This window comes from Oreochromis aureus, linkage group 3, assembly GCF_013358895.1.
Source record: "Oreochromis aureus strain Israel breed Guangdong linkage group 3, ZZ_aureus, whole genome shotgun sequence".
Taxonomy (NCBI): Eukaryota; Metazoa; Chordata; class Actinopteri; order Cichliformes; family Cichlidae; genus Oreochromis; species Oreochromis aureus.
In genome coordinates, this window is record NC_052944.1 from 104,485,207 (window position 1) to 104,497,438 (window position 12,232).

At 40.7% G+C, this 12,232-nt stretch overlaps 1 protein-coding gene and 1 pseudogene across 1 annotated transcript; both read left to right on the top strand.

Annotated features, from left to right (window-relative positions):
- LOC120438658 (RLA class II histocompatibility antigen, DP alpha-1 chain-like) lies at window positions 1-3,620 on the top strand. Its single transcript, XM_039609122.1, has 4 exons — window positions 1-139; window positions 539-787; window positions 2,648-2,932; window positions 3,163-3,620. The coding sequence occupies exons 1-4, from the start codon at window positions 70-72 to the stop codon at window positions 3,276-3,278; spliced, it is 720 nt and encodes a 239-aa protein (XP_039465056.1). The 5' UTR covers window positions 1-69; the 3' UTR covers window positions 3,279-3,620.
- Window positions 3,621-3,758: 138 nt separating this feature from the next.
- On the top strand, window positions 3,759-11,430 carry LOC116328774 (annotated as a pseudogene).
- Window positions 11,431-12,232: the final 802 nt, after the last annotated feature.

Genomic DNA, 12,232 nt, shown 5'->3' on the forward strand with positions numbered 1-12,232 from the left:
GTTCTGTGATTGGCTGATGTTTGTGTACGAGCTCGCAGACATTCAGAGAGAGTCACAGAGCTCCTGCTGATGACGATAAAGATGAAGGTGTGGGTGCTGCTCCTCGTCCTCTCTTCGGTCCTCTGTGTCTCTGCTGATGGTGAGTCTCTAAATCACTCATTAACTCTGTTTTAATGAACTTATTAAAAATACTAGTAAGCAAATGAACTCTGTCAGAAGTCCGAAACAGAAGAGAGGAGTAAGCTCACACATTTATCACGTGATCGTTAAACTTCACCAGCTGATTGTCTAAATATGAGCTTTTCCACAACACAAACACTCTTCCCCAGTCTGACAAAAAAAAAATCAGAAAAACACAAATGTAAAACACACATTTTTAACAACATACGTGTTGTTTGACTAATAGTTAAAAAAAGAGATTTTAATGAACTCTATATTTGAGGATTGAAGCATCAGGCTGATGGTTCCTGTGTGACTCACATTTGCTGAGAGTCAGGACTGAATAACAGACACTGAATCAACCCTCTGATCTCTTCAGGTCTGTATGAGATGAACTCTGTCAGCGGCTGTTCAGACACTGATGGAGAGGATGTGCTGATCCTGGATAATGAGGTGGTCTGGTACGCAGACTTCAACAAACACACAGGTGTTGATTCTCTGCCAGCCTTTGCAGATCACCCACACTGGCAGGAAGGAATGTATGAAGAAGCTGTGGCCAATCAACAGATCTGCAGACAAAACCTGAAGATGGCTCGTTCAGCTATGAAGGACTTTCCTAAAGAACGCGGTAAACACAAATCATCAACCATAAAGAGCAGAAGTACATTATCAGTTTGGGAGTAAATACTGTAAATATTTCACTCTGTTAAAGTGATAAAAAAAACAACAACAACAAGCTTTTTGGCAGATAAATCACGGAGATCCAGTTGTCACAGGCTGACAGGTTAGATAAGCTTTGCTGTCATTATCCTGACACTCAGGTGTACAGTATGTAGTTGGCTCACTCTAGTTTTAAAAAACATATGATTCAAACAACAGAATATTGGTGTTATCCTGAGGTCAATCCAAGCTCACAACGTGTCAATATTCACCAGATTTACAGATATAAAATAGAACAAAAACACACAAAGATAATCCAGGCAGAAATGTTTGCATCACAAATTTGGTGAGTTAGCAAATGCTGGGAGATTTAGTGTTATCTTAAAAAAACAGCAACGTGTGTGAAATGATTGTTGAGAAATCTCCAAGTATTGTGAAGAAACAGAAAATATTTTCTAAATTCATCTTTCTGAGTTAACTTCAGTAATTAGTTCCTGCAAACTATTAATGTTTTTTGTTGTTTTTTAGAGAAAGATATGAACAAACCTGAGTGGCCTTGCAAGTCAGTTCCTATCAATCACTTATGTTATGACAGCCTCGTCTAGATCGTGGGACTTGTTAACCAGGGATGGTTTTAGAAGCCCAGACCACAGGCTTCAGGGGAAGATATTACTTGCTAGAGCAACCAGTTAGATCTATTTGGACTTAAATACATTTATACTCAAATTTACACCTTTATTGTTTCACAAACAGTTAGAAAGGGAATGTTCACAGTTTAGACTTTAACTGCAGATTTAAAAAAAAAAAAATCAAATCCATTCTAATTATTTAATTAACCCACTCTGAACTAATGGTGATGTTGTTCTTAGCTTTGGAGGAGAGAGGTTGGTGGTGAGATAGGCACTTCCAGTAGTGTAGGTATGTTCCACCTCAGTGCTCTGTGTTAATGGAAATAATCAGGAAGCTACGATTCCTTGATAGATCTTAAAGTTACAATTCACAGGGAGAACCTTAAAAGGCTTAAGAATCTGCAGTCCACCTGTAAATGATGGACGCTCAGAATCCTTGCAAAAAATCCTGGCACAACTTCACCTGCTTCCAAGGTGCATGGAGAAGATGAAAGAAATAAAAAAGCAGGAACTCCAGCAACACTTGAGAAACGAAGAACAGCTTTAATAATTGACCGCGCGTTTCGCTTGTGGCCTTCATCAGGGTCATATGACCTATGACCCAGGGTCATATGACCTATGACCCTGATGAAGGCCACAAGTCGAAACGCGTTGGTCAATTATTAAAGCTGTTCTTCGTTTCTCAAGTGTTGCTGGAGTTCCTGCTTTTTTATTTCGCTCAGAATCCTTCTCAGAATCATAATCCAACACAGCGATGATGATGAGGAGAAATACACTACATCATTGTGCTAAGATGTTGATCAGACTTATGTCTTTGATTTATCTTTGATTAAGCACAAAGATGATCTACTTACTAGCAGCTCTGTTTATGACAAAAGAATTTCTCTCTGCCTCGGTAAAGTTCTTCTTCTCTTGTCCTATCTTATCTTAGTTTATATTATATTATCTTATCCTATGGAAATATTATGCTTCCTATGAAATGAAATAGGGAACCTACAGTATGTATTTCCTCTTTATCACATGACATGAAAACAACAAAAGAAATCTGTTCTTGCACATTTGTGTTTTTTCCATTTTCTCTAGAAACTGGAGTTCAGCAGCAGAAGCTTCGGTTTCTTTCACAGTTTTTTGTTTTCTCATTTTATTGAGTGCAGCCTGTCGCGTGGTGTTGTGAGTAAACTGTATGTGTTTGTGCACAGATGCTCCTGACAGTGTGGAAATCTACACTATAGTAAATGTGGAGATTGGAGTCCAGAACACTCTGATCTGTCATGTGACTGGTTTCTATCCTGCTCCTGTTAACGTCACCTGGAACAAGAACACCAAGAAAGTGGTTGAAGGGACCAGCATCACTGTTCCCTTATCCAACAAGGATGGTACCTTCAGCCAGACGTCCAAACTGGACTTTGTTCCCAAGGGAGGAGATGTGTACGTCTGCATAGTGGAACATGTGTCCTTGACCGCACCACTTACCAAAATCTATGGTGAGTATGTCAAGTTCAGTTTATTTTAAAATGTACCAACAACAGTAATCACAAGGTGAGTTATATTCTAAGGCAAAGGCTCCATGTGTGCAAAGCAATGGAAGTGTGTTCAATGATCTGTAGTAATATGATCTGAAATTAAAAAACAAGCAGAAAGTGTTGGTCCCAGCACAGAGACTGACTGACTGTTTACAGATGTGAACTGTTGTTGTCTCTCTCTGTCTACACAGAGGTGGACGACGTTGAACCCATTCTGGGACCTGCAATATTTTGTGGAGTGGGTCTGACTGTCGGTGTCCTCGGCGTGGCAGCAGGAATCTACCTCTTCATCCGAGGAAGAAAGTGATGCTGAATGGTTGATGCTAATGTTTTAATAGATTTTGAGGTAGACACCATCCTCCGATGAACTGATTTTTATATGATGAAACATCTGGAGGAAAACTGTGGCAGCTGGTCCGAATGATCTCAGACCCTCCTCATCCTCACTGGGACTGATTATTGATGTGAAACAGAAAGAGTTTTACATCATTAAAGATTTACTGAGGAAACTTTGATTTCAGTGTGTTTCTGAATGTTTCTGTTGTGGAACGGTTTCATGCTGTATTTGGTGAGCTGATTTTTCTTGTGTGCAGAATGAAGATGAAGCTCTTGACTTTTTGAATTAAAATAACTGAATGTTTCTTTTTGATATTAAATTCATTCTTTTTATAGAGCAGCAAAATTGAAAAAACAAATAAAAATCTGGTTTAAAGAAAGGCTAAAAAAAAACTCAGGCCTTATCAGACTTCTATTTCCATTAATTGTTTCAAAGTTTTTGTCCAGGAACCTGAAGAAATTAAACCTGTTTACATTTTAAGAAAAGACTCAAACAGGTCACTAACTGAGTAGAACCAAATTCACATGGTGAGGTGGTTCTGAGGCAAACTTCCTCAGAACCACCCCAGAAAGGATGAATTCAACACAAGTTAACATTAAATCCCACTTTGAATAATAAACAGCGTGACAATAAACTGTGGGGATTTTTCTTTAATTTTGTATTATAAATTCCCTCTTTGTCTCTTCTTAGCATGTTGTGATGTACTCAGCGTTAGCATTAATGCCGAGATGTATTTTAGAAAAAATGCAGAACAAAAGCAAATTAAGATCAGCAACAAAAAAGGAACAAAGTCGGCGATGTTAGCTTACAGACTAAAAGCTTAGTAGCTACCAGTGTGGATGTTAATAACTCAAACATTTATTTTAATATATTGATAACATTGCACAGGCTTTAGTGTAAGATGTTCTCAGCTTCCACAACCACCAGTCAGGCTGCAAAGACTCCCTGATTCGGTCAGTCAGATACTGAACAGTCCTTTTGTTGATTTCACTTAGGGCTCAGAATGAAGCCTCCAGACTCCAAACCACTGGCTTCTTTCAGTCACGTTCAGGCCATGACACAGTTAATATTGTTTTTTTTTTTAATCCATCAAAGTCTTGTGTAACTTCCTTCTAAAAGAAACCGCTTGCTGAGCTGTCATCTTCTCTGCTCTTCCTCCTCTGTCCTCTCTTTCTGACATCTTTGTCACATTATAATTTTTTCTCTCCTTGGAAATTAAAATTGGAAATTAAAGCACCTTTAGCCAACAGGACGAACTGAAACTGCATAAACACTGTGTGTGTTGATATTTATTGAGCTGTTAAAAAGTTTCATTTGAAACTACATGCCCTAAAAATGTTTACCCTCTCTCCACTTCTTTGGAGCAAGTTAGATGCCGAGTATTGTCTCCACAACTTTATTAATATGTGCACCATGAACACATGACTAAGATGAGAAGTGAAAGAATGTGCTGAGGGTGTAAACTGTGAGCTGCGGGACGTTCTGACTGACGCACACAAAAAGGAAAGAAAAAAGTTCTACACATTTTTATTTTTTATCTAGACTTCATAATATGTTTGAAGTCAGTTATTCCATTATTGAAAAGTTAAATAAACGATCAGATTTTGGTCTTTTTTGGTATTTCAGAGGAAGTCTGTTCGAGCATTTCCAGCTGAATAAATTAAAGCTCATTTCCTGGTTTCCTGTCACAGATTTCTTCCTGGCAGCAGGCGATGCTGCAGATCATGTGACGTGTCCTCTGGTTTTTAGCGCTGTGCTCAGTCAAACTCAGAGTTTGTCAGGAGAGCTCAACATGGATTCATCTTTTCTCTGCTTCAGCCTCTTCTTCATCATCCTCTGCAGAGCAGGTATTATACATACACTCATCAACATTCAATCAATACACTCACATGTATGTTCAAAGAGTCTAAATCCATCAGAGATGTTTTTATTGATTAAATGAACGTGACATATGAGCTGGGATTAGCTTTTTGTCTTTAACCTGTGATGATCCTCCTCTTCCTCTCAGAGCTTGTTCCTTTTCTTCAGTGATTGTTTAGTTCACTTATTTATAACAGCTGACAGAGTCAAATGAGATCAAACACAAACATCATCCGGCTACTTTGTTTACGTTTTTCACTTCTTCCTCATATGTGGCTCTGATTGTTCATAAAAAAAATCTGGTAATTCTTTGTTTTTAGATTCATCGGGCCCCAATCAGCCCAAATATCAAAGATAAATTAAAAATACATGTCATGGAAGAGTTCGGGTCTTAGGAGGTTAATAATAATAATGAATACACCAATCAGCAGATCAGTCACTGAAAGTAACTGTTCGCCTTTAAAGTAATGTCCAGTAAACTGTACGAACTATTATTATTTGTTATGATACAATATTTGTTTCAATATATGACTTATAATTATTATTTTGTTTTAGTGGATGACGTCCTTTATGAAATGTGTATGTGTGTAATATTTTGATACACTGATTTGCAAACTTTTACACTGGATGTTCTTCCTTACACATCCTGTACAAATGTGCAAACCACTGCAATACTATATTATATCATGTGTTTATACAGCACAGCTGTACCTAATCATTAGCAGTCCCCATGGGGGTCATGTTGGAGTTTGCTGTCTAACATTTAACATTGTTTAACATTGAGTTTTTACAATGTAAAGCACCTTAGCAGACTGCTGTTGTGAAATGGCACTATATAACTAAAAGTGACATATTGTACTTGAAGTGATGTGACAGTGATGATGTTGTGGTGCTCCAACAGTAGCTGTGTGTGACTCCTGAAAGTAGAGATGTGCGTGTTGGAGCCTGAGTGATTCTCTGCTCTTTTGTGTTTCAGATGGATACGAGTATACACTTCATCCCGCTGCCTGTTTAACTCCACTGAGCTGCGGGACATAGAGTACATCAGATCTTACTATTACAACAGGATAGAGTATGTCAGGTTTAGCAGCAGTCTGGGGATGTTTGTTGGATACACTGAGTACGGTGTGAAGGAGGCAGACCAATGGAACAATGATCCTGGACAACTCGCTGCAATGAGAGCTCAGAAGGAGATATACTGCACACCAAACATTGACCTCTGGTACCGAAGTGTTCTGACAAAATACGGTGAGTCAGTGTTTCTGTGACATCATCGGATCATCATATAAACATCATCACACTGATGTCGTCATCAACACAACTCCTGACTGGACTCTCTGCACAGTTTACAGTAACACTGCTGAAAGTTTAATGTGACACATTCATTAAAGCTACATGATCTCTGGAGTTCTGCTCCACTTTAAAGCTTTGGCCTATTTGACGTCACACTGGAGTGTCTGTGGTTTGTGTCGTCCTGCTTTAGTTTGTTGCGAAATTCATCAAAGTAATTTTCATTTTCATGTTCCAGTGAAACCATTTGTCAGACTTCACTGGACGAAGCCCCTGTTGATCATCATCCTGCCATATTGGCTTGCAGCATCTCGACTTCTACCCCAAATATATCAAAGTGACCTGGTTGAGAAACGGACAGAGAGTAACCTCCAACACAACAACAACTGAAGAGCTTCCAGATGCTGATTGGTTCTACCAGATCCATTCCTATTTGGAGTACACACCCAAGTGAGTCTAGTTTGGGCCTGCAAACAGGACTTGCTGATTCTTATTTATTCTTGTAATTTTTAATGTTTTCTGTCACCTGCTTATTTTTTCCCTGATGCTGTGGAGCTTCTTCAGTCTCATGTCCACTTTCTTCAGGATAGTTCCAGCATCAGCACAGAACACCTACAGTACATATTCATGTTTTCAATAAAACAGCTCTGGTCTGATCCTCAGCCTGTGAAACCTGTTCCTCTTCTCCTTCCTCATTCCTGCTACAACTAAATCCCCCCAAGGTTCCCATTTCTTCCGAGCCGAGTGTTTCAGCAGGAACTGTCTGAATTCAGCAGAGCAAAAATAGGAAGTCCCCAAGATTGTTTTTAACAAAGCTATAAACATTTGGTGACAATTTCTTTGTTTTCACTTCGTGAATATGAACATTTCCCTACATACTGTTGCATGTGTTGATGTGTCATGTAATCAGTTTCAGAGAATTCCTCAAACTGGGACTGTGATGGACTTGAGCTAAAACATCATGAACCTCCTGTTCTAAAGGACCAGTGCTAAAGACTAAGCCTTTACACCTGGATGACGGAGATAGTCGAGTGCTTGGAACACATTTCTACAAGATCTAAAATGATGAAATGAACAAATCTTATGATTCCATAAAAAATATTGAGTCTCCAAGTTCAAAATAATTATGCAGCCATGCCAACTAAACCTTCCTTTCGTTACTTCGGAGTGCTACAGCAGGAAATAGAATTAGGCTGGAAAACAAAAGGAAACAAGTCTGAATTGTAGTTCTGTAGTTATGTACTTGTAGTTCTGTGTGAGAGTCAGTGATGTTGGTTTGTGTTGAAGGTCTGGAGAGAAGATCTCCTGTATGGTGGAGCACGCCAGCCTGGACCTACCTCTCGTTACTGACTGGGGTAAATACCTGTCTGTATACACACACCTGTACACCTGCCTGTGTGTCTGTCCACCTGTGTGACTCTCACCTGTGTGTCCTCAGTCCCGTCCATGTCTGAATCCAAGAAATTGATGATCATTGGAGCCTTTGGGCTGATCCTGGGTCTGCTCTTTTTCCTGGCTGGAGTCATCTACACAAAGATGTGCAGCAGAGGTCAGAGCAGCACTCACACCAAACTAAAGCCAGTTCATGCCAGAACACATGAGTTTGAAACCAGTGTGGATTCTAGGCCTTCTATACAGTTTCATGTACATGTTACATACATGTTTCCTCACAGCACTTTAAAGGACACTTTACTTTGGATGTTCATCAGCAGGATGATTTAAATCAGAACCAGAGCATGAAAATTAGAATGATTAAGGGTCAGAGTTCAGAATCTCTCCTCTCTCTGTGATGTCCTTTGAGATTGTAGTAACAGTGGGGCACCACAGGGCCCTGTAAGAGGACCTTTGTTTTTAAATTGGATATGTGAGGAATTTCCACATGAATCAGGCTAAAGGTCAGTTATATATAGGTGCGTCTACCGGAAAGGTGAGGAGTAGCCGTGGTGAGCGCCAGTATTACTTTACCAAAGCCAAAGTGTGAGCAGCATAAAACATTAGAGCTGTGGCATGTATCGGTTCAGCCTGAGTTGTCACTCTTTGACCTTTGACCCTTGCTCTCTGTGTTACAGATGGATATACATCTTTGGCTCACAAGTCCAATGTGAAGCAGCCAGGGGGCTGGAGCAAAGATGCTGCAGCTCTGAGCTTGTGGAGACCTCAGAAGGAGAAGTTCTTCAAGTCAGGTGACTCAGTGTTTCTATGGCATCATCAGATCATCATATGAAAGCTCAGATCCTCACTGATTAATCAGTTCCTGACTGAACACACAGCACACTGTGACGGTTTCATCTTTGTGTTACAATAAACCAGAGTCTGCTGGTTAGCTTTGCCACATAGGAAAATATTAGAGAAGTCATTATGTCATTTAGCGCCAGGTGGTGAGCAACTGCTGACAGCAGCTGGCAGCAGCTTTGGGTACAGCCACCAGTGTGGGTTTAGGGTGCCAGGCGTCTCTGGAATTGGAGCATTTCTTACTGTATTATAATTGCTGTTGAGACCCGTGTTATCAGCTATACTTGTTACTATAGTTGTTTGTTTACCAGAACATTTACAAGTGCTTAATAATCATGCTTTTATTGTTGTCTGGTGTTAACACTGGGCCCCTGGCTGTATGTGATATACCAACTGCCTGGTTTCCACATCCTTCATATAAACGCTCATAGCTCGCTGCCTAAGATTGATATACTTAGAGTCTGGGCCTGTTCAAGTAGTGCTGACATAACTGTCATATCTGAAAGTTATTTATCTAATTTTATAGTGATTAAGATAAAGACGTGGCAGTTGGTGGATTTAACATTCATCACTCTGCTGTCCCAGACAAGGCGGTGGTGTGGAGGTTAATGTAAAGGTCTGTGTTCATCCTCAGGTCTTGTAGTGTAGTTCGGCTTCTTCTTGTTGCTACCACTTTTTAACTCTCCTGGATTTCAGTGATATAATTATTGTCTCTGCTCATTCTCTCCATCTGTTGGAGTCTGTTTATCACATAGCACTAAGACCTAGCACACCACTGTACTTTATACTCTCTGGTTGACTGGTCCTTATGGGCCTTATGCAGGATGCTTCAGTTCATACAGAATTGCAAAGAGCATAATGCAAGACTTGCAGGTCTCTTACTTGATTTTACTTACAGACTTTAAAAGATGTATAAATGACCCATCAGTGGAAACATTAGACCATTTTAGTTATAAGACTATTTTTTCATTGTAGTAATTTTAATATGTTTGTCTGAAGCAGCTCTCTTTATAAATGAGACATCGTGTCTCAGTGGGACTACCTGTGTAAATAAAGCTTAAATAAGATAAATTATAATTCCAGATTATGAGTGAAACATTGAAAAGCTGTGAGGGAGCCACACAGCGAGGGAGGGATGCAGGAAACTGTGATGGTTTAAATTGTCATTATTATGTTCCAGTGATGCCGCTGATTGGTGTTCATGCCATGGCGCCCTCTGGTGGTCATCATCCTGCCATGCTGCTCTGCAAAGTCTACGACTTCTACCCCAAAAAGGTCGCTTCTGCTAAAGCGATAGCAGCAGCTGATTTGCTTGAGAAGACTTTACCAGATGAGCTGGAGTCCAGGTGAGTCCACAGCTCTGAGCGCAGGTACAAAGGATGAGGAGGCAGATAGTTTATTAAGACACACTCAGGCTGCAGGGTGGCTTTATGTATATAACTTAGATTCTATCGTAATGATGATTATTTTAAACCAGAAGATGAAACTGCCAGAAACATTGAGGGCTGGATCTCTGTGTGTAACCACACGTGTGCCTGCATGGTGAGTTCCTGTATGACTGAAAGGAAACACCAGTTTACATCAGGCTCAGTGTCAGGATTGTGATGTGCATGAGTCATTCTGGGCTTTTAATTGCAACAGTTTATGTTTTTAATACAACTGCTTCTACATATTAGCAGTGGGCACATTCACAGTTTATAAAAGTGCAGTGACATTTTTATAAACTGTGATAACTGTGAAAGAGAGCAGACGGGACTAAGAGACAGAAACAGGACTGCTGGATGAGCTACACTCACTAGTATGAGCAGAGACAGAGCGATGCCCTGTATCATCATTAGCTAAGCTCAGTATGAGTCGTCTGTGAGGAGAACTCCTGTCTCAGCTGATGTTCTTCAGTTTCTTCTTTACTTTTAATAGAAAATGTTTCTGATTCTGTGCAGCCAAAAAGTTAAAGATCATTCCTACTGTGGAGAAAAAAAGACTGTTGTTTGAAAGCCTAAAACAAATACAGGAAAGCAGGTTATTTATCTACAAATTAATGACACAAGATGAGAGCCGGGGCCCCTCAGCCCCCCCACACCATATATGATTTGACTCTGATGCTACAAACACAGCAGATAAACCTGCTCCTGCTGGTACACACCAGCGTTGGTTAAAGCAGTACAGGTTTGTACAGCTCCTGGTTCAAAGGAGTCAGACCTGGTCTAACAATGTTTCCTCTCTCTGTGCCCCAGGACTGATGCTGGTTCCCAGTAGCTGATCCTGATTGTGGACCTAGTTCTGCTTCTGTCTGTCAGCTTGAAGTAAAGCAGCAGCTGCTGGAAGCTCTGTGTTTGATCCAGACTCTTTGAGTCAGGCTGAATGTGGACTGTGGTGGATCTGCTGGAGCCTCAAATGTGTTTAGAGATTTCATAGTGTGTGTGTGTGCAGAGTATTGTTAGAGTCTTTACACCTGTCTGACAGCAGGAGCCAACCAGGCCCAACCAGTTAGCTTCTTCCTGATGGACCTGAGCTGGAGGAAAGCCAGGTGTGTGCTGGGAAACTGAGTCTTTTATTGCTTTGTTTGGCTGTCAGGCTGGAGGGGGCGGAGCTCTGTGGGTGTTTGTGTGTGTGGGATTTTCCAGTGTTAACAAACACACACACACATAGAGATGAACCCAGACTCTGAGGCTCACACTGTCAGCTGTTTGTTGGATTTTACTTCCTCATTCTTTTCTCAATAAATCTGTTTCCACAGTCATGTGATCAGTTTCTTCTTTTAAATCCTGTGAAATGACAGAGAGCTGATTTGGCTCTGCAGTGTGGGCGTGTTCACACACACACATACCTGCATGTACACACAGACAGGTACACTTTGTTCACATCTATGCCTGTTTAAACGTCATATGTTAATAGGACTGTGCATATTAATAAAAGGCAGTGCTACGGGGGAGCTGACAGAAAGTGACGGGGTTCAAGCAGTAGGAACAGGCGTGGTCTCGGTCGTCTCCCTGGTGCACGAGACTACACAAAGAGCTCTGGGGTCTTGCGTCTTGCTTTGCCGCTGCAGTAGATTGTCTCTTTGTTCCAGCATCAGGTTTGCGCTTAGATAAACCTAACAAGCTGTGTGACCGGGACATGGTCTCTCTTCTCAGACTGATGAAGTTGCATCTGTGTGCATCTTAGCTGTGCATCTCCCAACTCTATGACAGATACATCATTCAACCAGCGAGCAGCATAGTGAAGGACACTTTTGTTAAGAGAAAACTCAGGAGGCAAGAAACACAGACTCAGCGCTATTTGCATGTACATGGGCGATGCCCCAACACAGTCTCCACACAGCAACGTGTACAAGACGTGTCACGGAGGATCCGCGCCGAGGCATCTGTGTGTTCTTTATTATATAGGCAAAAAGCTTGTATCATATTCTTAGGCGGAGCATACAAAGTATGAAAAACAACTCCCTATATGGAGACTTAAGATATGGAGAGTGAAGATACGTGAGTTCGGTGAGTTCGTTGGCCATATCTATATGTGGCCTTGAACATTTCTACTTTCATTTG

What these genes read in the sequence shown, in the direction of transcription:
- LOC120438658 (XM_039609122.1), top strand. Translation starts at nt 70, where the DNA reads ATGACGATAAAGATGAAGGTGTGGGTGCTGCTCCTCGTCCTCTCTTCG. An exon ending in CCTCTGTGTCTCTGCTGATG is followed by an intron (nt 140 to 538) that starts GTGAGTCTCTAA and finishes TGATCTCTTCAG; the next exon opens with GTCTGTATGAGATGAACTCT. An exon ending in GGACTTTCCTAAAGAACGCG is followed by an intron (nt 788 to 2,647) that starts GTAAACACAAAT and finishes GTTTGTGCACAG; the next exon opens with ATGCTCCTGACAGTGTGGAA.